Source organism: Triticum aestivum, chromosome 6D, assembly GCF_018294505.1.
Source record: "Triticum aestivum cultivar Chinese Spring chromosome 6D, IWGSC CS RefSeq v2.1, whole genome shotgun sequence".
Classification (NCBI taxonomy): Eukaryota; Viridiplantae; Streptophyta; class Magnoliopsida; order Poales; family Poaceae; genus Triticum; species Triticum aestivum.
In genome coordinates this window covers 9,641,934-9,665,950 of record NC_057811.1, presented here as the reverse complement: position 1 = coordinate 9,665,950, position 24,017 = coordinate 9,641,934, and the positions used below count along the sequence as shown (strand labels likewise).

Sequence of the window (24,017 nt, the reverse complement as noted above, 5' to 3'; positions counted from 1 at the left end):
TTCGCGATATGTTACAAATACCCGAGGTGAGACATGTTGGCATTCCCGTGGATCAACAACTTGTCCACTATGCTAGTTACCTCGTTACCGGTATTGTTCTCTTTTCTCATTATCGTGTTCCGGCATCCCCGTGATCAAATCACAAAGTGTCTGGCCAGACGATGATGGATACCGTAACCCCGAGAGGGCCCAGAGATATCTCTCCATCGTCGGAGGAGCAAATCCCAATCTTGAGCTATCAAGTTACTTCACACACTTTTCCATGAACCGTAAGCCGCCGTAATAGCCACCCATTTACGGATGATGTTTAACAAACCCCAAAGTTCATGAAGCAAGCATGAAGAAACTCGATACTCTCATGGTCTAAGGAATCATGCAAACGTTAACCATCTCTGTGTTATGTACCAATAAACTTGTGACGAATGAATCTCATAGCATAACATCAATCCGGGTCGATTCAACACAAATGTTCTCTTAACATTGTGCCTCAAAGTTGCTGGCATAGACATGCCCATGACCAGGAAAACAGAATCATCATGCAACACTTGAGCTAGTCTTAGAGGCCAGACTAGGAATACTTCTTACCGTTTATTATTCCACGCGTGCATTTGAGTCTTCCTCCGAGCCTCGTGGATATTGCAGACTCGAGAATCATTGCAGTTATAGAATGGAACATAAACATAATTATGAACTCGGAGATAAATAATATCATTTATTATTGCCTCTAGGGCATATCTCCTACAAATGAGACACGGTAATAGACGTCCGACCTAGTATTATAACAATCCATTTGATACGTTACGGACCAGTGCCATGTCTGAACGCGTCAATGATTTGCCGTGGAGAATATGCAACAAGTTGGTGCTCATAACTGAACTAGTAGAAGCACTATATAAAGTCGACCCTGCAGCTCTCTAACCACACAACACAATCAATCGAGGCAAACAAACCAGTACTGTAGTAGCAACCAAGAAGTAGACGAGCGTTTGAGTTGAGCACTGTTCAGTAGCTAAGATGGCCACTGCAAGAGCTCTAGCCACCATGGCAATCTTCCTCCTGGTGGCGCTCTCCACCTCCCACATCGCGTCCTCACTCCGCCCTGGTCTCGGTGTCTGCCGTGCAAGTGGCTACCTTCCAGGAAAGTCGGGCAACTGTGAGAAGAGCAACGACCCGGACTGTTGCGAGGATGGCAAGAGGTACCCGCAGTACCACTGCTCGCCGCCGGTCACCGCGACCACCAAGGCCGTCTTGACGCTCAACAGCTTTGAGAAGGGCAAGGACGGCAGCGGTCCGTCGGAGTGTGACAACGCCTACCATAGCGACAAGGAGATGGTAGTCGCACTCTCCACCGGCTGGTTCAAGAACATGGCCCGTTGCCGGCACCGCATCAAGATCACCGCCAATGGCAAGTCCGTGTATGCCAAGGTGGTGGACGAGTGCGACTCCGTCTATGGCTGCGACGAAAACCACAACTACGAGCCCCCGTGTGCCGACAACATCGTCGACGCGTCTCCTGCGGTGTGGAATGCCTTGGGGCTTGACCAGAATGTCGGCATGGAGGGAATCACCTGGTCTGATGAGTGAGTTTCTAAAACAAAGGTGAGCGCAGGTTATTGGTACCTCTTGTCGGTCCAGTGTCATGTATATATTTTTTGTTCTTATAGGGAAGTCCAGTTTACACATATCCTATACTCGGGAGGCTTATCAGATTATGTATATGATTTCATGAATTTATAGAAGAAACGGTGCTACCTATGGTTTAGCACGGATGACAAGTTCACGTTTGCTCTTTGATCATGCATAAAATAAATAATGAGCAGCGTGGTGCAAAAAGAATGTGAAACACACGAGACAGACACCTGAGAAAGATACACACTCATTTTCAAGGGTAGCTAAACAAGTATAACAGAACAGTAACAAATTATATCATTCACATTTGCACTGAGTGTCCAGGGAGCAGCTAAAATACAGTGAACTTCCTAGGAATTTTTTTGTTGAATTATACAGACCGTTCTCTTGCACGGTTGCATCTAAAGTACAACATGTTTGCAGCAACTGGCAGCGTAGGAAGAGTGAGAGTGCTCCAAGCTGCAAACATAACCTCTATAACAATTTACTCAAGTCAAGCATTAATAAGCAAGCAATCAACAAAATGGAGCAGCTTAATCAAGGGCCATGCAAAAGCAGGAGGAAGAATCCGCGCGTGTTGACGCTTAATGTTTTAGTAAATCAACTAATTATGTAATACAAATGAGTGCGCGATTCCATAATGTGTTACAAGCACTCAACTCGGGCATGGTTCTGGACGGATGTAACCGTAAATGGTAGTTTCTATTCCAAAATTTGATAACCCCAAATCCGTAATCAGTTCCAGCCATTTTTCTTCACGCTTAATGTAGTTTATAAAGTTATCAAGAAATGTTGCTAACTGTTTGAAGAGTATGCTGCCCTAGATAATTTTTGCCATAAGCAAGCACTTTCTTTCCAGGGTGCATGATTACGAATAATGACTTGGTGGCATACGAGCGGTATCATACTACAAGAAGAAAAGGAAAGGAAGGTTTTGTCTTTTTGATGTCAAGCTTGATATGCACAATTCATATGACCAGGTGGAGTGGAATTTCTTGAGAAGTATTATGTTTAAGCTGGGTTTTGACTCCAAGTGGGTGGACCTCATTGTCGAATGCGTCGCACCCGTTAAGTATCAGGTCAAGTTGAATTAATGGTCCATTACCTGATCTATTCTTTGCTACTTGGGGCCTCCATCAGGCCAGCCCGTTATCACCATAAATATTACCATTCCACGGTAATGGGCTCTTGAGCTTATTTAAGCATGAGAAGGATTTATGGAATAATCTAGGAGTTAAATTTAAAGTTTGTAGAGGCACCCGTTTTTTCAATTGTAATATTTGCATAGGAATCCTTAATATTGATGGGAACATACAATACTAATGCAAAAGATGGAGGGATGAGCCACCAATGGAAGGGGCCCACCTGGCAAGTTGAAATGAGGTGTCGTGCCCGTCGTTCCCGTATGGACGAAGGCAGCGTTGGCAGGATCCATTCTATCTATTGGCATAGACATCGTCGACGCCCATATGATCAAGTGATTTTCCTTGTCTTTCATCAAGGACTCACACTGCTTAGATCTTTCTCATTCTTCACATCAACTTTGGGTCCTATCGAGAAGAAACACAAACACCAGGAAAGCCGTTAGACAAGCCATTTACCCACTACAATCAAGACAACCGAAGTGATCATGATATGAGATCCATGGCATGCTATAGTGTTATTTGAAATTGATCTATGCAAACATAACCATAAGCTAAATTGAATTATTTCAAATGCACTATAATTATAGCATTTCCAACAACTCGAATAATTATTAACAAGGCCAATTTAAGTTATTTAAACCCCGAATCAGGTTTAAAGTAATTGGTTTTCACCATGAATGTAAATGAAATGCACATATATGCGATATTTTTTAAACATTTCTTTAATACAATTTGCCATAGCTCTGAATTCATATAAATTTCTTATGATTTTTTCAGGGTTTAAATTTTTTTGGATTTTTAAATTATTTCTGAACTCAAAACATCCAAAAACTTTTGGCACACACAAGGAACCGAACGACGACGTAATGCCAAGTGGATCCATGTACCGATGTTTACCCCCGGTCAACTAAGACTCTATCAAACTAGAAGCGGGGCCCACATGGCAGGTGTCTTCGCTATATTTTAACTGATGGGATTAAGTAGAGGTCCCACAGATCATAGGCTATATGGACAGAGGGTTAACCTTATAGGGGACTAGTCTAAATCTAATGGCCCGTCGGACCTGGAAGTGGGTACTGCTTCTGTTTGACGCCAGTGACCACAATGCACGACAACGACACACGGGGAGGACACGACAATGGCGGAGGCAGCTATGCGTGCTCTAGCTGGTTTGCAAGTGCGGAGGTTGAGCCTAGAGCAGGAGGGCGCTGGAACATAGTGTCCCACCTGGAAAAAAATTGACCCTGTATTTAAAAAAAGAGGCTGAAATCTCGGGCCTCTACATCATTGTGACGCACACAACCATTTGTTATGAAGTTGACGAAAATCAATCAGACAAGGGAAATACAAAAACAATAGGCAACCATGGAAGAAACTTTACAAGATATGAATGCTACCACCAATATGACGAAGTCTACTGCTTCCGCGAACAACACCTTCGAGAAGAATACACGTCCTTCCGACGCCATCGTCCCGTCCGGTCGCAACTTACCAGGCCCATGGATTTTCATCCAGCAAGCCGAGACCAACCACTGAAGGCTAAGCCACACATATACTAGAAGGACACCTTCATGCAAGGTAATTACGCTAGTGTGATGCTGATGAGCCCCAACAAATACAAGCTAGAACAAGGTTTTCCACCCCGACCATGAAGCAGTGTTTTTAGTCACAAACTTGATGATTGATCTTCGAAAGTCACGTCACGCTAGCAAGGCCAAAGTGACCCTAGCAGATGAGTGGGATGTAATCCCACATAAGATCATCACGATAGCCATCGAGGGGCCATCATGTCGCGATGCAAATCTAGCCACTGCCAGTCCACACTGACATGAACCGACGAGCAGCATACACCACGGCCCCGGGGTCTTTACCCTTGCATCCTCCATGTGCACAGAGGCACAGACGATGGGAAATCCTTGGCACGCCCCGGCCCCATTAGCAAAGTCTTATTCCGGCATCCAGATTCCCACCGAAGGTGTATAAGATGCCGCTGGACGCCAGATGTGCCGTGCACTGGGCCGTCGCCTCCACCGCCACATCATCATGTTCCGCTCGCGGACATCGTGCCCTCGCAACAGCATGCCACACCATCAGGCCTGCCTCTTGTAGACGACACACGTACCCATGGTGAAGTCCAGAACCTCGGAGGCTGCCTTGACGGCCATCATCGCTGTTGCATCACTTGCGACCTCGGGAAGGACACCCCATAAACTCATGCCGCCAGATCATGCCACCGAGAGGGTCGCAAGTAGCCGTTGTGCAGCTGCACCTTCCACAGTTCGCACCCACGAGAGCTCTGCCTTGAGGACACGACACCATCGATATTTATATTGCTTGTGTTGAGCGCCACCAGCCGCCATCTCCTAGACGAGCAGGACGCCGATGAGGCAGCACCGAGCATGCAGCCGCCGCTGCTGTCCCGCCACAATCAGACAGACTGGGCCCGCGCCACTCATGTAGCTTGCGGTAGCAGGGTCTTAACGCGCCGACGCACGCACATTCCGTCGGCAGCTTATCCATGGTTGGGACGACGGGCGAAGATAAGATCTCCTGAGGTGGAGGCCGGCGTTGCCGCCACGGCCAACGTACAGAGGAGAGGGCCAGGATTGCGGCTGGAATCGCCGATCAGGAAAATCCGGATCGGGCGATTCAGCTGGGCCTGAATAATAAGTGTTCTGTCAATGTCAAATGGTGGGGCACGGTTTTCATGTCCGCCGAATTCGACACGAATTCATGAAGCTGATAAATTTTCAACCCAACTGGCCCCCAAGGGAAAAAAATAGAGATGTCTCACGTAACTTAATTCTCCCGATCTAATAAATATGAGGCATTTTACATCGGTGCAGATTTTGGACAAGCCAGTATGGTTGGAAGAGGAAGTCCCACGTAACTATAGGTGCAAATAAAAATGCCAAAATATGTGTTGCCACCAGCAATGAACTGCACCTCTCGTTGTAGCATTATCTATGTTCTCCCAAAGTTGTACATTTTATTTCCTTCTCGTGGTACCATTTCAAGAACACAAGAACAAGACATGCACGTACGTGGCTTTTGAGTAAAATACTTATTTATTCTAACGAAGTTTTCTATATTCCAGTGACCCTCAGATGGTGTTAGTCATGGTGAAAGCACCGGTAAGAAGTGTGGTAGAAATAGAATATGAAGAATGTTGCTATCAATCATTCAGTTCTTTGAAACCTGTTCTGCAATATTTTTATCATGGGTGTAATCCTGTCTCTGTCTGTCTTTCCCAAGGATCATGCTCAATGAGACACGGTATATAGACGTCCGACCTAGTATTATAACAATCCATTTGATACGTTACGGACCAGTGCCATGTCTGAACGCGTCAATGATTTGCCGTGGAGAATATGCAACAAGTTGGTGCTCATAACTGAACTAGTAGAAGCACTATATAAAGTCGACCCTGCAGCTCTCTAACCACACAACACAATCAATCGAGGCAAACAAACCAGTACTGTAGGAGCAACCAAGAAGTAGACGAGCGTTTGAGTTGAGCACTGTTCAGTAGCTAAGATGGCCACTGCAAGAGCTCTAGCCACCATGGCAATCTTCCTCCTGGTGGCGCTCTCCACCTCCCACATCGCGTCCTCACTCCGCCCTGGTCTCGGTGTCTGCCGTGCAAGTGGCTACCTTCCAGGAAAGTCGGGCAACTGTGAGAAGAGCAACGACCCGGACTGTTGCGAGGATGGCAAGAGGTACCCGCAGTACCACTGCTCGCCGCCGGTCACCGCGACCACCAAGGCCGTCTTGACGCTCAACAGCTTTGAGAAGGGCAAGGACGGCGGCGGTCCGTCCGGAGTGTGACAACGCCTACCATAGCGACAAGGAGATGGTAGTCGCGCTCTCCACCGGCTGGTTCAAGAACATGGCCCGTTGCGGGCACCGCATCAAGATCACCGCCAATGGCAAGTCCGTGTATGCCAAGGTGGTGGACGAGTGCGACTCCGTCTATGGCTGCGACGAAGACCACAACTACGAGCCCCCGTGTGCCGACAACATCGTCGACGCGTCTCCTGCGGTGTGGAATGCCTTGGGGCTTGACCAGAATGTCGGCATGGAGGGAATCACCTGGTCTGATGAGTGAGTTTCTAAAACAAAGGTGAGCGCAGGTTATTGGTACCTCTTGCGGTCCAGTGTCATGTATATATTTTTCGTTCTTATAGGAAAGTCCAGTGTACACATATCCTATACTCGGAGGCTTATCAGATTATGTATATAATTTCATGAATTTATAGAAGAAACGGTGCTACCTATGGTTTAGCAACGGATGACAAGTTCACGTTTGCTCTTTGATCATGCATAAAATAAATAATGAGCAGCGTGGTGCAAAAAGAATGTGAAACACACGAGACAGACACCTGAGAAAGATACACACTCATTTTCAAGGGTAGCTAAACAAGTATAACAGAACAGTAACAAATTATATCATTCACATTTGCACTGAGTGTCCAGGGAGCAGCTAAAAATACATTGAACTTCCTAGGAATTTTTTTGTTGAATTATACAGACCGTTCTCTTGCACGGTTGCATCTAAAGTACAGCATGTTTGCAGCAACTGGCAGCGTAGGAAGAGTGAGAGTGCTCCAAGCTGCAAACATAACCTCTATAACAATTTACTCAAGTCAAGCATGAAGGAAATATGCCCTAGAGGCAATAATAAAGAATTATATATTTCCTTATATCATGATAAATGTTTATTATTCATGCTAGAATTGTATTAACCGGAAACATAATACATGTGTGAATACATAGACAAACAGAGTGTCACTAGTATGCCTCTGCTTGACTAGCTCGTTAATCAAAGATGGTTATGTTTCCTAGCCATAGACATGAGTTGTCATTTGATTAACGGGATCACCTCATTAGGAGAATGACGTGATTGACATGACCCATTACGTTAGCTTAGCACCCGATCGTTTAGTATGTTGCTATTGCTTTCTTCATGACTTATACATGTTCCTATGACTATGAGATTATGCAACTCCCGTTTACCGGAGGAACACTTTGTGTGCTACCAAACGTCACAACGTAACTGGGTGATTATAAAGGTGCTCTACAGGTGTCTCCAAAGGTACTTGTTGGGTTGGCGTATTTCGAGATTAGGATTTGTCACTCCGATTGTCGGAGAGGTATCTCTGGGCCCACTCGGTAATGCACATCACTATAAGCCTTGCAAGCATTGTGACTAATGAGTTAGTTGCGGGATGATGTATTACGGAACGAGTAAAGAGACTTGCCGGTAACGAGATTGAACTAGGTATCGAGATACCGACGATCGAATCTCGGGCAAGTAACATACCGATGACAAAGGGAACAACGTATGTTGTTATGCGGTCTGACCGATAAAGATCTTCGTAGAATATGTGGGAGCCAATATGGGCATCCAGGTCCCGCTATTGGTTATTGACCGGAGAGGTGTCTCGGTCATGTCTACATAGTTCTCGAACCCAAAGGGTCCGCACGCTTAAAGTTACGATGACAGTTTTATTATGAGTTTATATGTTTTGATGTACCGAAGGTTGTTCGGAGTCCCGGATGTGATCACGGACATGACGAGGAGTCTCGAAATGGTCGAGACGTAAAGATTGATATATTGGACGACTATATTCGGACACCGGAAGTGTTCCGGAGAAGTTTCGGATTAAACCGGAGTGCCGGAGGGTTACCGGAACCCCCCGGGGAAGTATTGGGCCTTAGTGGGCCTTGAGGGGAGAGAGAGGGCAGCAGCCAGGAGGTGGTGCGCCCCCTCCCAGGAGGAGTCCTAGTTGGACTAGGAGAGGGGGGCGCAGCCCCCTTTCCCTCTCCCTCTCCCTCTCTTTCCTTCCCCCCTTCTTTTCCTAGTAGGACTAGGAAAGGGGAGTCCTACTCCTACTAGGAGGAGGACTCCCCCCCTCTCCTTGGCGCGCCCATAGGCAGCCGGCCTCCCCCTTGCTCCTTTATATACGGGGGCAGGGGGGCACCTCTAAACACACTTGATATACGATATTTTAGCCGTGTGCGGTGCCCCCCTCCACCAGATTACACCTCGATAATACCGTCGCGGAGCTTAGGCGAAGCCCTGCGTCGGTGGAACATCATCATCGTCACCACGCCGTCGTGCTGACGAAACTCTCCCTCAACACTCGGCTGGATCGGAGTTCGAGGGACGTCATCGAGCTGAACGTGTGTAGAACTTCGGAGGTGCCGTGCGTTCGGTACTTGATCGGTCGGATCGTGAAGACGTACGACTACATCAACCGCGTTGTGATAACGCTTCCGCTGTCGGTCTACGAGGGTACGTGGACAACACTCTCCCCTCTCGTTGCTATGCATCACCATGATCTTGCGTGTGCGTAGGAAATTTTTTGAAATTACTACGTTCCCAACAGTGGCATCCGAGCCTGGTTTTATGCGTTGATGCTATGCACGAGTAGAACACAAGTGAGTTGTGGGCGATATAAGTCATACTGCTTACCAGCATGTCATACTTTGGTTCAGCGGTATTGTGAGATGAAGCGGCCCGGACCGACATTACGCGTACGCTTACGCGAGACTGGTTTCACCGTTCGGAGCACTCGTTGCTTAAAGGTGACTGGCGGGTGTCTGTCTCTCTCACTTTAGTTGAACCGAGTGTGGCTACGCCCGGTCCTTGCGAAGGTTAAAACAGCACCAACTTGACAAACTATCGTTGTGGTTTTGATGCGTAGGTAAGAACGGTTCTTGCTAAGCCCGTAGCAGCCACGTAAAATATGCAACAACAAAGTAGAGGTCGTCTAACTTGTTTTTGCAGGGCATGTTGTGATGTGATATGGTCAAGACATGATGTGATATAATGTGTTGTATGAGATGATCATGTTTTGTAACCGAGTTATCGGCAACTGGCAGGAGCCATATGGTTGTCGCTTTATTGTATGAGATGCAATCGCCATGTAATAGTTTTACTTTATCACTAAGCGGTAGCGATAGTCGTAAAAGCAATAAGTTGGCGAGACGACAACGATACTACGATGGAGATCAAGGTGTCGAGCCGGTGACGATGGTGATCATGATGGTGCTTCGGAGATGGAGATCACAAGCACGGTGCTTCGGAGATGGAGATCACAAGCACAAGATGATGATGGCCATATCATATCACTTATATTGATTGCATGTGATGTTAATCCTTTATGCATCTTATCTTGCTTTGATTGACGGTAGCATTATAAGATGATCTCTCACTAAAATTTCAAGATAAAAGTGTTCTCCCTGAGTATGCACCGTTGCAAAAGTTCTTCGTGCTGAGACACCACGTGTTAATCGGGTGTGATAGGCTCTACGTTCAAATACAACGGGTGCAAAACAGTTGCACACGCGGAATACTCAGGTTAAACTTGACGAGCCTAGCATATGTACAGATATGGCCTCGGAACACAGAGACCGAAAGGTCGAGCGTGAATCATATAGTAGATATGATCAACATAGTGATGTTCACCATTGAAACTACTCCATCTCACGTGTTAATCGGACATGGTTTAGTTGCTTTGGATCACGTAATCACTTAGATGATTAGAGAGATGTCTATCTAAGTGGGAGTTCTTAAGTAATATGATTAATTGAACTTAAATTTATCATGAACTTAGTACCTGATAGTATCTTGCTTGTCTATGTTAATTGTAGATATATGGCCCGTGCTGTTGTGCCGTTGAATTTTAATGCGTTCCTTGAGAAAGCTAAGTTGAAAGATGATGGTAGCAATTACACGGACTGGGTCCGTAACTTGAGGATTATCCTCATTGCTGCACAGAAGAATTACGTCCTGGAAGCACCGCTAGGTGCCAGGCCTCCTGCAAGAGCTACGCCAGAAGTTATGAACGTCTGGCAAAGCAAAGCTGATGACTACTCAATAGTTCAGTGTGCCATGCTTTACGGCTTAGAACCGGGACTTCAACGACGTTTTGAACGTCATGGAGCATATGAGATGTTCCAGGAGTTGAAGTTAATATTTCAAGCAAATGCCCGGATTGAGAGATATGAAGTCTCCAATAAGTTCTATAGCTGCAAGATGGAAGAGAATAGTTCTGTCAGTGAGCATATACTCAGAATGTCTGGGTATAATAATCACTTAATTCAACTGGGAGTTCAACTTCCGGATGATTGCGTCATTGACAGAATTCTTCAATCACTGCCACCAAGCTACAAGAGCTTCGTGATGAACTATAACATGCAAGGGATGGATAAGACGATTCCCGAGCTCTTCGCAATGCTAAAGGCAGCGGAGGTAGAAATCAAAAAGGAGCATCAAGTGTTGATGGTCAGTAAAACCACTAGTTTCAAGAAAAAGGGCAAAGGGAAGAAGAAAGGGAACTTCAAGAAGAATAGCAAGCAAGTTGCTGTTCAGGAGAAGAAATCCAAGTCTGGACCTAAGCCTGAAACTGAGTGCTTCTACTGTAAGCAGACTGGCCACTGGAAGCGGAACTGCCCCAAGTATTTGGCGGATAAGAAGGATGGCAAGGTTAACAAAGGTATATGTGATATACATGTTATTGATGTGTACCTTACTAATACTCGCAGTAGCACCTGGGTATTTGATACTGGTTCTGTTGCTAATATTTGCAACTCGAAACAGGGGCTACGGATTAAGCGAAGTTTGGCTAAGGACGAGGTGACGATGCGCGTGGGAAATGGTTCCAAAGTCGATGTGATCGCCGTCGGCACGCTACCTCTACATCTACCTTCGGGATTAGTTTTAGACCTAAATAATTGTTATTTGGTGCCAGCGTTGAGCATGAACATTATATCTGGATCTTGTTTAATGCGAGACGGTTATTCATTTAAATCAGAGAATAATGGTTGTTCTATTTATATGAATAATATCTTTTATGGTCATGCACCCTTGAAGAGTGGTCTATTTTTAATGAATCTCGATAGTAGTGATACACATATTCATAATGTTGAAGCCAAAAGATGCAGAGTTAATAATGACAGTGCAACTTATTTGTGGCACTGCCGTTTGGGTCATATCGGTGTAAAGCGCATGAAGAAACTCCATACTGATGGAATTTTGGAATCACTTGATTTTGAATCACTTGGTACTTGCGAACCGTGCCTTATGGGCAAGATGACCAAAACACCGTTCTCCGGAACTATGGAGAGAGCAACAGATTTGTTGGAAATCATACATACAGATGTATGTGGCCCGATGAATATTGAAGCTCGTGGCGGATATCGTTATTTTCTCACCTTCACAGATGATTTGAGCAGATATGGGTATATCTACTTAATGAAACATAAGTCTGAAACATTTGAAAAGTTCAAAGAATTTCAGAGTGAAGTTGAAAATCATCGTAACAAGAAAATAAAATTCCTACGATCTGATCGTGGAGGGGAATATTTGAGTTACGAGTTTGGTCTACATTTGAAACAATGCGGAATAGTTTCGCAACTCACGCCACCCGGAACACCACAGCGTAATGGTGTGTCTGAACGTCGTAATCGTACTTTATTAGATATGGTGCGAACTATGATGTCTCTTACTGATTTACCGCTATCATTTTGGGGTTATGCTTTAGAGACAGCTGCATTCACTCTAAATAGGACACCATCGAAATCCGTTGAGACGACGCCTTTTGAACTATGGTTTGGCAAGAAACCAAAGTTGTCGTATCTTAAAGTTTGGGGTTGCGATGCTTATGTGAAGAAACTTCAACCTGATAAGCTCGAGCCTAAATCGGAGAAATGTGTCTTCATAGGATACCCAAAGGAGACCGTTGGGTACACCTTCTATCACAGATCCGAAGGCAAGATATTTGTTGCTAGAAATGGATCCTTTCTAGAGAAGGAGTTTCTCTCGAAAGATGTGAGTGGGAGGAAAGTAGAACTTGATGAGGTAACTGTACCTGCTCCCTTATTGGAAAGTAGATCATCGCAGAGATCAGTTTCTGCGACACCTACACCAAGTAGTGAGGAAGTTAATGATAATGATCATGAAACTTCAGATCAAGTTATTACTGAACTTCGTAGGTCAACTAGATCAAGATCCGCACCAGAGTGGTACGGTAATCCTGTTCTGGAGGTCATGTTACTAGACCATGGCGAACCTACGAACTATGAAGAAGCGATGGTGAGCCCAGATTCCGCAAAATGGCTTGAAGCCATGAAATCCGAGATGGGATCCATGTATGAGAACAAAGTATGGACTTTGGTTGACTTGCCCGATGGTCGGCAAGCCATTGAAAATAAATGGATCTTCAAGAAGAAGACTGACGCTGATGGTAATGTTACTGTCTATAAAGCTCGACTTGTTGCGAAAGGTTTTCGACAAGTTCAAGGAATTGACTACGATGAGACCTTCTCACCCGTAGCGATGCTTAAGTCTGTCCGAATCATGTTAGCAATTGCCGCATTTTATGATTATGAAATTTGGCAAATGGATGTCAAAACTGCGTTCCTGAATGGATTTCTGGAAGAAGAGTTGTATATGATGCAACCGGAAGGTTTTGTCGATCCAAAGGGAGCTAACAAAGTGTGCAAGCTCCAGCGATCCATTTATGGACTGGTGCAAGCCTCTCGGAGTTGGAATAAACGCTTTGATAGTGTGATCAAAGCATTTGGTTTTATACAGACTTTTGGAGAAGCCTGTATTTACAAGAAAGTGAGTGGGAGCTCGATAGCATTTCTGATATTATATGTGGATGACATATTACTGATTGGAAATGATATAGAATTTCTGGATAGCATAAAGGGATACTTGAATAAGAGTTTTTCAATGAAAGACCTCGGTGAAGCTGCATATATATTAGGCATTAAGATCTATAGAGATAGATCAAGACGCTTAATTGGACTTTCACAAAGCACATACCTTGACAAAGTTTTGAAGAAGTTCAAAATGGATCAAGCAAAGAAAGGGTTCTTGCCTGTACTACAAGGTGTGAGATTGAGTAAGACTCAATGCCCGACCACTGCAGAAGATAGAGAGAAAATGAAAGATGTTCCCTATGCTTCAGCCATAGGCTCTATCATGTATGCAATGCTGTGTACCAGACCTGATGTGTCCCTAGCTATAAGTTTAGCAGGGAGGTACCAAAGTAATCCAGGAGTGGATCACTGGACAGCGGTCAAGAACATCCTGAAATACCTGAAAAGGACTAAGGATATGTTTCTCGTATATGGAGGTGACAAAGAGCTCATCGTAAGGGGTTACGTTGATGCAAGCTTTGACACTGATCCGGACGATTCGAAATCGCAAACCGGATACGTATTTACATTGAACGGTGGAGCTGTCAGTTGGTGCAGTTCCAAGCAAAGTGTCGTGGCGGGATCTACGTGTGAAGCGGAATACATAGCTGCTTCGGAAGCAGCGAATGAAGGAGTCTGGATGAAGGAGTTCATATCCGATCTAGGTGTCATACCTAGTACATCGGGACCAATGAAAATCTTTTGTGATAATACTGGTGCAATTGCCTTAGCAAAGGAATCCAGATTTCACAAGAGAACCAAGCACATCAGAAGACGCTTCAATTCCATCCGGGATTTAGTCCAGGTGGGAGACATAGAAATTTGCAAGATACATACGGATCTGAATGTAGCAGATCCGTTGACTAAGCCTCTTCCACGAGCAAAACATGATCAGCACCAAGACTCCATGGGTGTAAGAATCATTACTATGTAATCTAGATTATTGACTCTAGTGCAAGTGGGAGACTGAAGGAAATATGCCCTAGAGGCAATAATAAAGTATTATATATTTCCTTATATCATGATAAATGTTTATTATTCATGCTAGAATTGTATTAACCGGAAACATAATACATGTGTGAATACATAGACAAACAGAGTGTCACTAGTATGCCTCTGCTTGACTAGCTCGTTAATCAAAGATGGTTATGTTTCCTAGCCATAGACATGAGTTGTCATTTGATTAACGGGATCACCTCATTAGGAGAATGACGTGATTGACATGACCCATTACGTTAGCTTAGCACCCGATCGTTTAGTATGTTGCTATTGCTTTCTTCATGACTTATACATGTTCCTATGACTATGAGATTATGCAACTCCCGTTTACCGGAGGAACACTTTGTGTGCTACCAAACGTCACAACGTAACTGGGTGATTATAAAGGTGCTCTACAGGTGTCTCCAAAGGTACTTGTTGGGTTGGCGTATTTCGAGATTAGGATTTGTCACTCCGATTGTCGGAGAGGTATCTCTGGGCCCACTCGGTAATGCACATCACTATAAGCCTTGCAAGCATTGTGACTAATGAGTTAGTTGCGGGATGATGTATTACGGAACGAGTAAAGAGACTTGCCGGTAACGAGATTGAACTAGGTATCGAGATACCGACGATCGAATCTCGGGCAAGTAACATACCGATGACAAAGGGAACAACGTATGTTGTTATGCGGTCTGACCGATAAAGATCTTCGTAGAATATGTGGGAGCCAATATGGGCATCCAGGTCCCGCTATTGGTTATTGACCGGAGAGGTGTCTCGGTCATGTCTACATAGTTCTCGAACCCAAAGGGTCCGCACGCTTAAAGTTACGATGACAGTTTTATTATGAGTTTATATGTTTTGATGTACCGAAGGTTGTTCGGAGTCCCGGATGTGATCACGGACATGACGAGGAGTCTCGAAATGGTCGAGACGTAAAGATTGATATATTGGACGACTATATTCGGACACCGGAAGTGTTCCGGAGAAGTTTCGGATTAAACCGGAGTGCCGGAGGGTTACCGGAACCCCCCGGGGAAGTATTGGGCCTTAGTGGGCCTTGAGGGGAGAGAGAGGGCAGCAGCCAGGAGGTGGTGCGCCCCCTCCCAGGAGGAGTCCTAGTTGGACTAGGAGAGGGGGGCGCAGCCCCCTTTCCCTCTCCCTCTCCCTCTCTTTCCTTCCCCCCTTCTTTTCCTAGTAGGACTAGGAAAGGGGAGTCCTACTCCTACTAGGAGGAGGACTCCCCCCTCTCCTTGGCGCGCCCATAGGCAGCCGGCCTCCCCCTTGCTCCTTTATATACGGGGGCAGGGGGGCACCTCTAAACACACTTGATATACGATATTTTAGCCGTGTGCGGTGCCCCCCTCCACCAGATTACACCTCGATAATACCGTTGCGGAGCTTAGGCGAAGCCCTGCGTCGGTGGAACATCATCATCGTCACCACGCCGTCGTGCTGACGAAACTCTCCCTCAACACTCGGCTGGATCGGAGTTCGAGGGACGTCATCGAGCTGAACGTGTGTAGAACTTCGGAGGTGCCGTGCGTTCGGTACTTGATCGGTCGGATCGTGAAGACGTACGACTACATCAACTGCGTTGTGATAACGCTTCCGCTGTCGGTCTACGAGGGTACGTGGACAACACTCTTCCCTCTCGTTGCTATGCATCACCATGATCTTGCGTGTGCGTAGGAATTTTTTGAAATTACTACGTTCCCCAACAAAGCATTAATAAGCAAGCAATCAACAAAATGGAGCAGCTTAATCAAGGGCCATGCAAAAGCAGGAGGAAGAATCCGCGCGTGTTGACGCTTAATGTTTTAGTAAATCAACTAATATGTAATACAAATGAGTGCGCGATTCCATAATGTGTTACAAGCACTCAACTCGGGCATGGTTCTGGACGGATGTAACCGTAAATGGTAGTTTCTATTCCAAAATTTGATAACCCCAAATCCGTAATCAGTTCCAGCCATTTTTCTTCACGCTTAATGTAGTTTATAAAGTTATCAAGAAATGTTGCTAACTGTTTGAAGAGTATGCTGCCCGAGATAATTTTTGCCATAAGCAAGCACTCTCTTTCCAGGGTGCATGATTACGAATAATGACTTGGTGGCATACGAGCGTTATCATACTACAAGAAGAAAAGGAAAGGAAGGTTTTGTCTTTTTGATGTCAAGCTTGATATGCACAATTCATATGACCAGGTGGAGTGGAATTTCTTGAGAAGTATTATGTTTAAGCTGGGTTTTGACTCCAAGTGGGTGGACCTCATTGTCGAATGCGTCGCACCCGTTAAGTATCAGGTCAAGTTGAATTAATGGTCCATTACCTGATCTATTCTTTGCTACTTGGGGCCTCCATCAGGCCGCCCGTTATCACCATAAATATTACCATTCCACGGTAATGGGCTCTTGAGCTTATTTAAGCATGAGAAGGATTTACGGAATAATCTAGGAGTTAAATTTAAAGTTTGTAGAGGCACCCGTTGTTTCAATTGTAATATTTGCATAGGAATCGTTAATATTGATGGGAACATACAATACTAATGCAAAAGATGGAGGGAAATGCCACCAATGGAAGGGGCCCACCTGGCAAGTTGAAATGAGGTGTCGTTCCCGTTAGGGCTGGATTAACGAGCTGCTCGGCTTGTTCGGCTCATTATCATTAAGCTCATTATCGTTAAGCTCGTTATCATTAAGCTCATTAATATTAACGAGCTAAAACCTCTGTTCGGCTCGGTTCGTTATGGGCTCGTTATGCTCGTGAGCGTTCACGAGTGCTCATTAAGTTAATAAACAACACAAAAGAATCCCATGATCCTATAAAAAATTCACAATGGAATAAATTAAACAAAGATTTTATGATAATAAACAACATAAAAGAATCCCATGATCCCATTAAAAATTCACAACGGTATAAATTGAACAAGGACATTTGGTTCCCGACGGCTGGATCCTGGTTGACTCTAGGGTCTCCTCTCGGCATGTTCCTAGGTCTAGGAGAAGTGCCAAAGTGGGATGGGGCGCATGGCCCCTAGGCTGGGCTAACTCAACTCTTTTGTTAGTATGGGCTGATTTGAACTAGGGGTCTCATATCAAACTTTTGAAAAGTATCGAGTCAAACGAGTTAGCTCGTGAAACTCGTTTGTTCACTCATTAAGCTCGTTAATCTTAACGAGCAAAAAACACTGTTCGGCTTGGTTCATTAACTAACAAGCACGAGCCGAACTATCGAGCGCTCATTATGCTCACGAGCTTCGAGCTTTTCGTCCAGCCCTAGTTCCCGTATGGACGAAGGCAGCGTTGGCAGGATCCATTCTATCTATTGGCATAGACGTCGTCGACGCCCATATGATCAAGTGATTTTCCTTGTCTTTCATCAAGGACTCACACTGTTCTCCCAAAGTTGTACATTTTATTTCCTTCTCGTGGTACCATTTTCAAGAACACAAGAACAAGACATGCACGTACGTGGCTTTTGAGTAAATACTTATTTATCTAACGAAGTTTTCTATATTCCAGTGACCCTCAGATGGTGTTAGTCATGGTTGAAAGCACCGGTAAGAAGTGTGGTAGAAATAGAATATGAAGAATGTTGCTATCAATTCATTCAGTTCTTTGAACCTGTTCTGCAATATTTTTATCATGGGTGTAATCCTGTCTCTGTCTGTCTTTCCCAAGGATCATGCTCAATGAGACACGGTATATAGACGTCCGACCTAGTATTATAACAATCCATTTGATACGTTACGGACCAGTGCCATGTCTGAACGCGTCAATGATTTGCCGTGGAGAATATGCAACAAGTTGGTGCTCATAACTGAACTAGTAGAAGCACTATATAAAGTCGACCCTGCAGCTCTCTAACCACACAACACAATCAATCGAGGCAAACAAACCAGTACTGTAGGAGCAACCAAGAAGTAGACGAGCGTTTGAGTTGAGCACTGTTCAGTAGCTAAGATGGCCACTGCAAGAGCTCTAGCCACCATGGCAATCTTCCTCCTGGTGGCGCTCTCCACCTCCCACATCGCGTCCTCACTCCGCCCTGGTCTCGGTGTCTGCCGTGCAAGTGGCTACCTTCCAGGAAAGTCGGGCAACTGTGAGAAGAGCAACGACCCGGACTGTTGCGAGGATGGCAAGAGGTACCCGCAGTACCACTGCTCGCCGCCGGTCACCGCGACCACCAAGGCCGTCTTGACGCTCAACAGCTTTGAGAAGGGCAAGGACGGCGGCGGTCCGTCGGAGTGTGACAACGCCTACCATAGCGACAAGGAGATGGTAGTCGCGCTCTCCACCGGCTGGTTCAAGAACATGGCCCGTTGCGGGCACCGCATCAAGATCACCGCCAATGGCAAGTCCGTGTATGCCAAGGTGGTGGACGAGTGCGACTCCGTCTATGGCTGCGACGAAGACCACAACTACGAGCCCCCGTGTGCCGACAACATCGTCGACGCGTCTCCTGCGGTGTGGAATGCCTTGGGGCTTGACCAGAATGTCGGCATGGAGGGAATCACCTGGTCTGATGAGTGAGTTTCTAAAACAAAGGTGAGCGCAGGTTATTGGTACCTCTTGTCGGTCCAGTGTCATGTATATAATTTTCGTTCTTATAGGGAAGTCCAGTGTACACATATCCTATACTCGGGAGGCTTATCAGATTATGTATATGATTTCATGAATTTATAGAAGAAACGGTGCTACCTATGGTTTAGCACGGATGACAAGTTCACGTTTGCTCTTTGATCATGCATAAAATAAATAATGAGCAGCGTGGTGCATAAACAATGTGAAACACACGAGAGAGACACCTGAGAAAGCTACACACTCATTTTCCAGGGTAGCTAAACAAGTATAACAAAACAGTAACAAACTACATCATTCACATTTGCACTGAGTGTCCAGGGAAGAGTTAAAAATACAGTGAACTACCTAGAAAATATTTTGTTAAATTATACAGTCCGTTCTCTTGCACGGTTGCATCTAAAGTACAGCATGTTTGCAGCAACTGGCAACGTAGGAAGAGTGAGAGTGCTCCAAGCTGCAAATATAACATCTATAACAATTTACTCAAGTCAAGCATTAAGCAAGCAATCAACAAAATGGAGCAGCTTAATCAAGGGCCATGCAAAAGCAGGAGGAATAATCCGTGCGCGTTGACGCTTAATGTTTCAGTAAATCAACTAATTATGTAATACAGATGATTGCGCGATTCCATAATGTGTTACAAGTACTCAACTCGGGCATGGTTCTGGATGGATGTAACCGTAAATGGTGTTTTCTATTCCATAATTTGATAACCCCAAATTCGTAATCAGTTCCAGCCATTTTTCTTCACGCAATGTAGTTTATAAAGTTATCAAGAAATGTTGCTAACTGTTTGAAGAGTATGCTGCCCGAGATAATTTTTGCCATAAGCAAGCACTTACTTTCCATGGTGCATGATTACGAATAATGATTTGGTGTCATACGAGCGTTATCGTACTACAAAGTAGAAAAGGAAAGGAAGGTTTTATCTTTTTGACGTCAAGCTTGATATGCACAATTCATATGACCAGGTGGAGTGGAATTTCTTGAGAAGTATTATGTTTAAGCTGGGTTTTGACTCCAAGTGGGTAGACCTCATTGTCGAATGCGTCTCACCCGTTAAGTATCAGGTCAAGTTGAATTACTGGTCCATTACCTGATCTATTCTCTGCTACTTGGGACCTCCATCAGGGCGGCCCGTTATCACCATAAATATTACCATTCCACGGTAATAGGCTTTTGAGCTTATTTAAGCATGAGAAGGACTTATGGAATAATCTAGGAGTTAAATTTAAAGTTTGTAGAGGCACCCGTTGTTTCGAATGTAATATTTGTATAGGAATCCTTAATATTGATGGGAACATACAATACTAATGCAAAAGATGGAGGGATGAGCCACCAATGGAAGGGGGCCACCTGGCAAGTTGAAATGAGGTGTCATTCCCGCCGTTCCGGTATGGACGAAGGCAACATTGGCAGGATCCATTCTATCTATTGGCATAGACGTCATCGACGCCCATATGATCAAGTGATTTTCCTTATCTTTCATCAACGGCTCATACTGCTTAGATCTTTCTCATTGTTCACATTAACTTTGGGTCCTATCGAGAAGAAGCACAAACACCAGGAAAGCGTTAGACAAGCCATTTACCACTACAATCAAGACACCAAAGTGATCATGATATGAGATCCATGGCATGCTATAGTGTTATTTGAAATTGATCTAATGCAACATAACAGAAGCTAATTGAATTGTATTTCAAATGCATTAATTATAGCATTTCCAACAACTCGAATAATTATTAAAAGGCCAATTTAATTTATTTACCCGAATCAGGTTTAAAGTATTGGTTTTCACATGAATGTAAATGAAATGCACATATATGCTATATTGTTTAAACATTTTCTAATACAATTTTGCATAACTCTGAATTCATATAAATTTCTTATGATTTTTCAGGGTTTAAATTTTTTTGGATTTTTTAAATTATTTCTGAACTCAAAACATCCCAAAAACTTTTGGCACACACAAGGACCGAACGACGACGTATGCCAAGTGGATCCATGTGCCGATGTTTACCCGGTCAACTAAGACTATCAAACTAGAAGCGGGGCCCACATGGCAGTGTCTTCGCTATATTTTAACTGATGGATTAAGTAGAGGTCCCTCAGATCATAGGGCTATATGGACAGAGGGTTAACCTTAATAGGGGACTAGTCTAAGCTAGTGCCCGGGCTGACCCGTTAGTGGCACTGCCTGCGTTTGGACGTTGGTGACCACACTACGGGAGGACACGACAATGGCAGAGGGCAGCTATGTGTGCTGTAGCTGGTTTGCAAGAGCAAGGCTGGGGCTAGAGCAGGTGGCGCGTGAATATGGGGTCCGTCCTGAAAAAACAATGTGATCTGTTTTTATTTTTTGAAAGGGAGGTTGAAATTGCCAGGCTCTACATCATTGTGACGCACACAACCATTTTTTTAAGTTGACAAAAAACATCATTCGAGAAGGAATACTCGTCCGCGACAACACATTCAACAAGGGGAATACAAAACATAGGCAACGGACGGAAGAACCTTTATAAGATATGAATGCAACACCTATGACGAAGTCTACTTCTTCCGCGACAACACATTCGAGAAGGAATACTCGTCCTTGTGCCGTCGTTGTCCGTCCGGTCCCAACTTATTAGGGCATGTATTTCCATCCTGCAAGCCGAGACCAACCACCGAAGGCTAGCAAACAACCATTAAAAGACACCTTCAACAAGATAACGATGCAAGTGTGATGCTGATGATCCCAATATATAAAAGCTAGAACAAAAGTTGTCACCCTGGACATGAAGCAGTGCTTCAGTCACAAACTTGATGATTGATCTTCCATAAGCCACGCCACAATAGCCATTGGGGGGGGGGGGGGTGCGTGTCGTGGTTCTAAGTCTGACAGTAGAATGGGGGTAGGGATGTAAAGGCAAGGTCCTAGCTATGGAGAAGCTGTACGCATGAGTTTTACGAGTTCAGGCCCTTCTCGGAGGAAGTAACAGCCCTACGTCGCCCGGAGGCGGTCGACTGGATTATATGCGTGTGTGTTACAGGGGGTGCGAACCCTTGTGCCAGTGGAGGGGGTGGCTTATATAGAGTGCGCCAGGACCCCAGCCAGCACACGTTACAAGGAGTTCAATGTTCATAAAGAAGGAGCGTTACAGGTAACGTGTGTAGTAAAGTAATATAAATGACTATTAAGTCTAAGAGTAAATGCCCGATCGTTGCTGTGCGGAGTGGCTTTAGGTCTTCTGCACGTCGAGTGATTTAGTGGTTGAGTGACATAAACATGGGGGGTCGTCGAGTGAATGGTAGGTCGAGTGGATTGCATTCGACACCTTCGTGGGGTCCCCTCTATTTACTCCTGAACCTCTTTGCTTCTAGGACAAGGACCTTAGGTAGGAGGTATAGGTCAGGCCTATTACCCTATCCCAGGTCGATGTCCTCATCATTAGCCCCCGAATGGATTGAGGTCCGAGTGAAAAGAAGGTTGAAGTTGACCTTGCTCTGGCTCTTGCTTTCATCTCCAAATGGATGCCAGTTGTTGGAACTTCGGCTTTGTTTCAGTCGCCTTGATCGATTCAGAAATGACCGACTGGTTTTATAACGTCATCCGTCGAGTGTTATCTTTGACATGGAATCTTTGGCGTGATCGGTTGTAGAGGATCCCGGATTTCGCGGGATTCGAAATTTTGGTGGAAGCGCGCCAGGCGGAGCGCGCCGTGGTAAGCGGAGTAGATAAGTAGGGCGTTTCGATTTCCGCGCCACCTTTTTCGCCACGTATCCCGTGTGCGACTGCTAAGGGATTTGACAGGATCGCCCGCACCCACGCGTCAGCCACTCGGAAGTAGGCCCTTAAAAGAGGCGGGGTCGAGGCGTCCGCACTGTGTGTGCCCATTCTCCTTCTTCTTCCTCTTGCTCCTTTACCTCGTCCGACTTCTCCACTCTCGACGCCGCCGCTCCACCGCCATGGGGAAGGAGAAAACGGCGGCGCTGGAACGCGCGAAGAAGGCGACGGGGGCGGCGAAAAGCAAGAAGGCGAATCGGGGATCTTCATCGCGCTCGGGGCTGCCGTCGGGTTGGATCCAGGGAGATTGGATCCGATCCTCACTTCAGCAGGAAGACTTGGACGATATGGCCGAGCTAGGGCTGATCGTCCATGAGTCTACGCGGCTGCCGGAGGGGAAACGGAGCCACAGCCGCGACCGGGTGAGTGTGTTCTGCTCGCCACTCATGTCGACCGCGGCTTTTCGCTTCCTCCACACCCTTCTTTCGAGGTTTCTTGAATTTCTTCGGGGCTCAACTCCATCATTTCACTCCCAACACCATCACATATCTTGCCGCATTTGTGTCCATGTGCGAGAATTTCCTGGGGTGTCGACCGCATTGGGGTCTTTTTAAGCACATTTTCACTATCCGCTCCCAAACAGTGAAGAAAGCAAACTCGAACGACGAGAAATCCCATGTTATCCAGATGTGTGGGGGTCTGGGTATTCAGAAGAGGAAGAGGAGTTCCTTCCCTTCGATGACTCTTCCAGAGTCGGTCAGGGGTTGGCAGTCGACCTGGTTCTATTGCCAGGATATCGCGACCCTAGGCCACTCGACTGGACTTCCCCCTTTCTCTTTTGATCGTGTTCAGACTCCATCTTCGTTGAAAGTGACCGCCGCGGAGAAGGCGGAGACGGGCATGTTGGTCGAGAGGGTAGTTCAACTGATCAACCAAGGTGTCACCGGCATGGATCTGCAGGAGGTGTTCCTCAGTCGGCGCATTCAACCACTCCAAGCTCGTGACTATTGGGGATCGTTGCAGAAATTAAAATTTTCTACGCATCACCAAGATCAATCTATGGAGTTTACTAGCAACGAGAGGGGAGTGCATCTTCATACCTTTGAAGATCGCGATGCGGAAGCGTTGCAAGAACGCGGTTGGAGGAGTCGTACACGTAGCGATTCAGATCGCGGCAGAATCCGATCCAAGCAC

The 24,017-nt window shown here is 45.5% G+C and overlaps 1 protein-coding gene across 1 annotated transcript; it reads left to right on the top strand.

Moving 5' to 3' along the window:
* Window positions 1-1,014: 1,014 nt before the first annotated feature.
* LOC123142308 (putative ripening-related protein 5) lies at window positions 1,015-19,111 on the top strand. Its single transcript, XM_044561282.1, has 2 exons — window positions 1,015-1,580; window positions 18,535-19,111. The coding sequence occupies exons 1-2, from the start codon at window positions 1,015-1,017 to the stop codon at window positions 19,004-19,006; spliced, it is 1,038 nt and encodes a 345-aa protein (XP_044417217.1). The 3' UTR covers window positions 19,007-19,111.
* The last annotated feature ends 4,906 nt before the right edge of the window (window positions 19,112-24,017 follow it).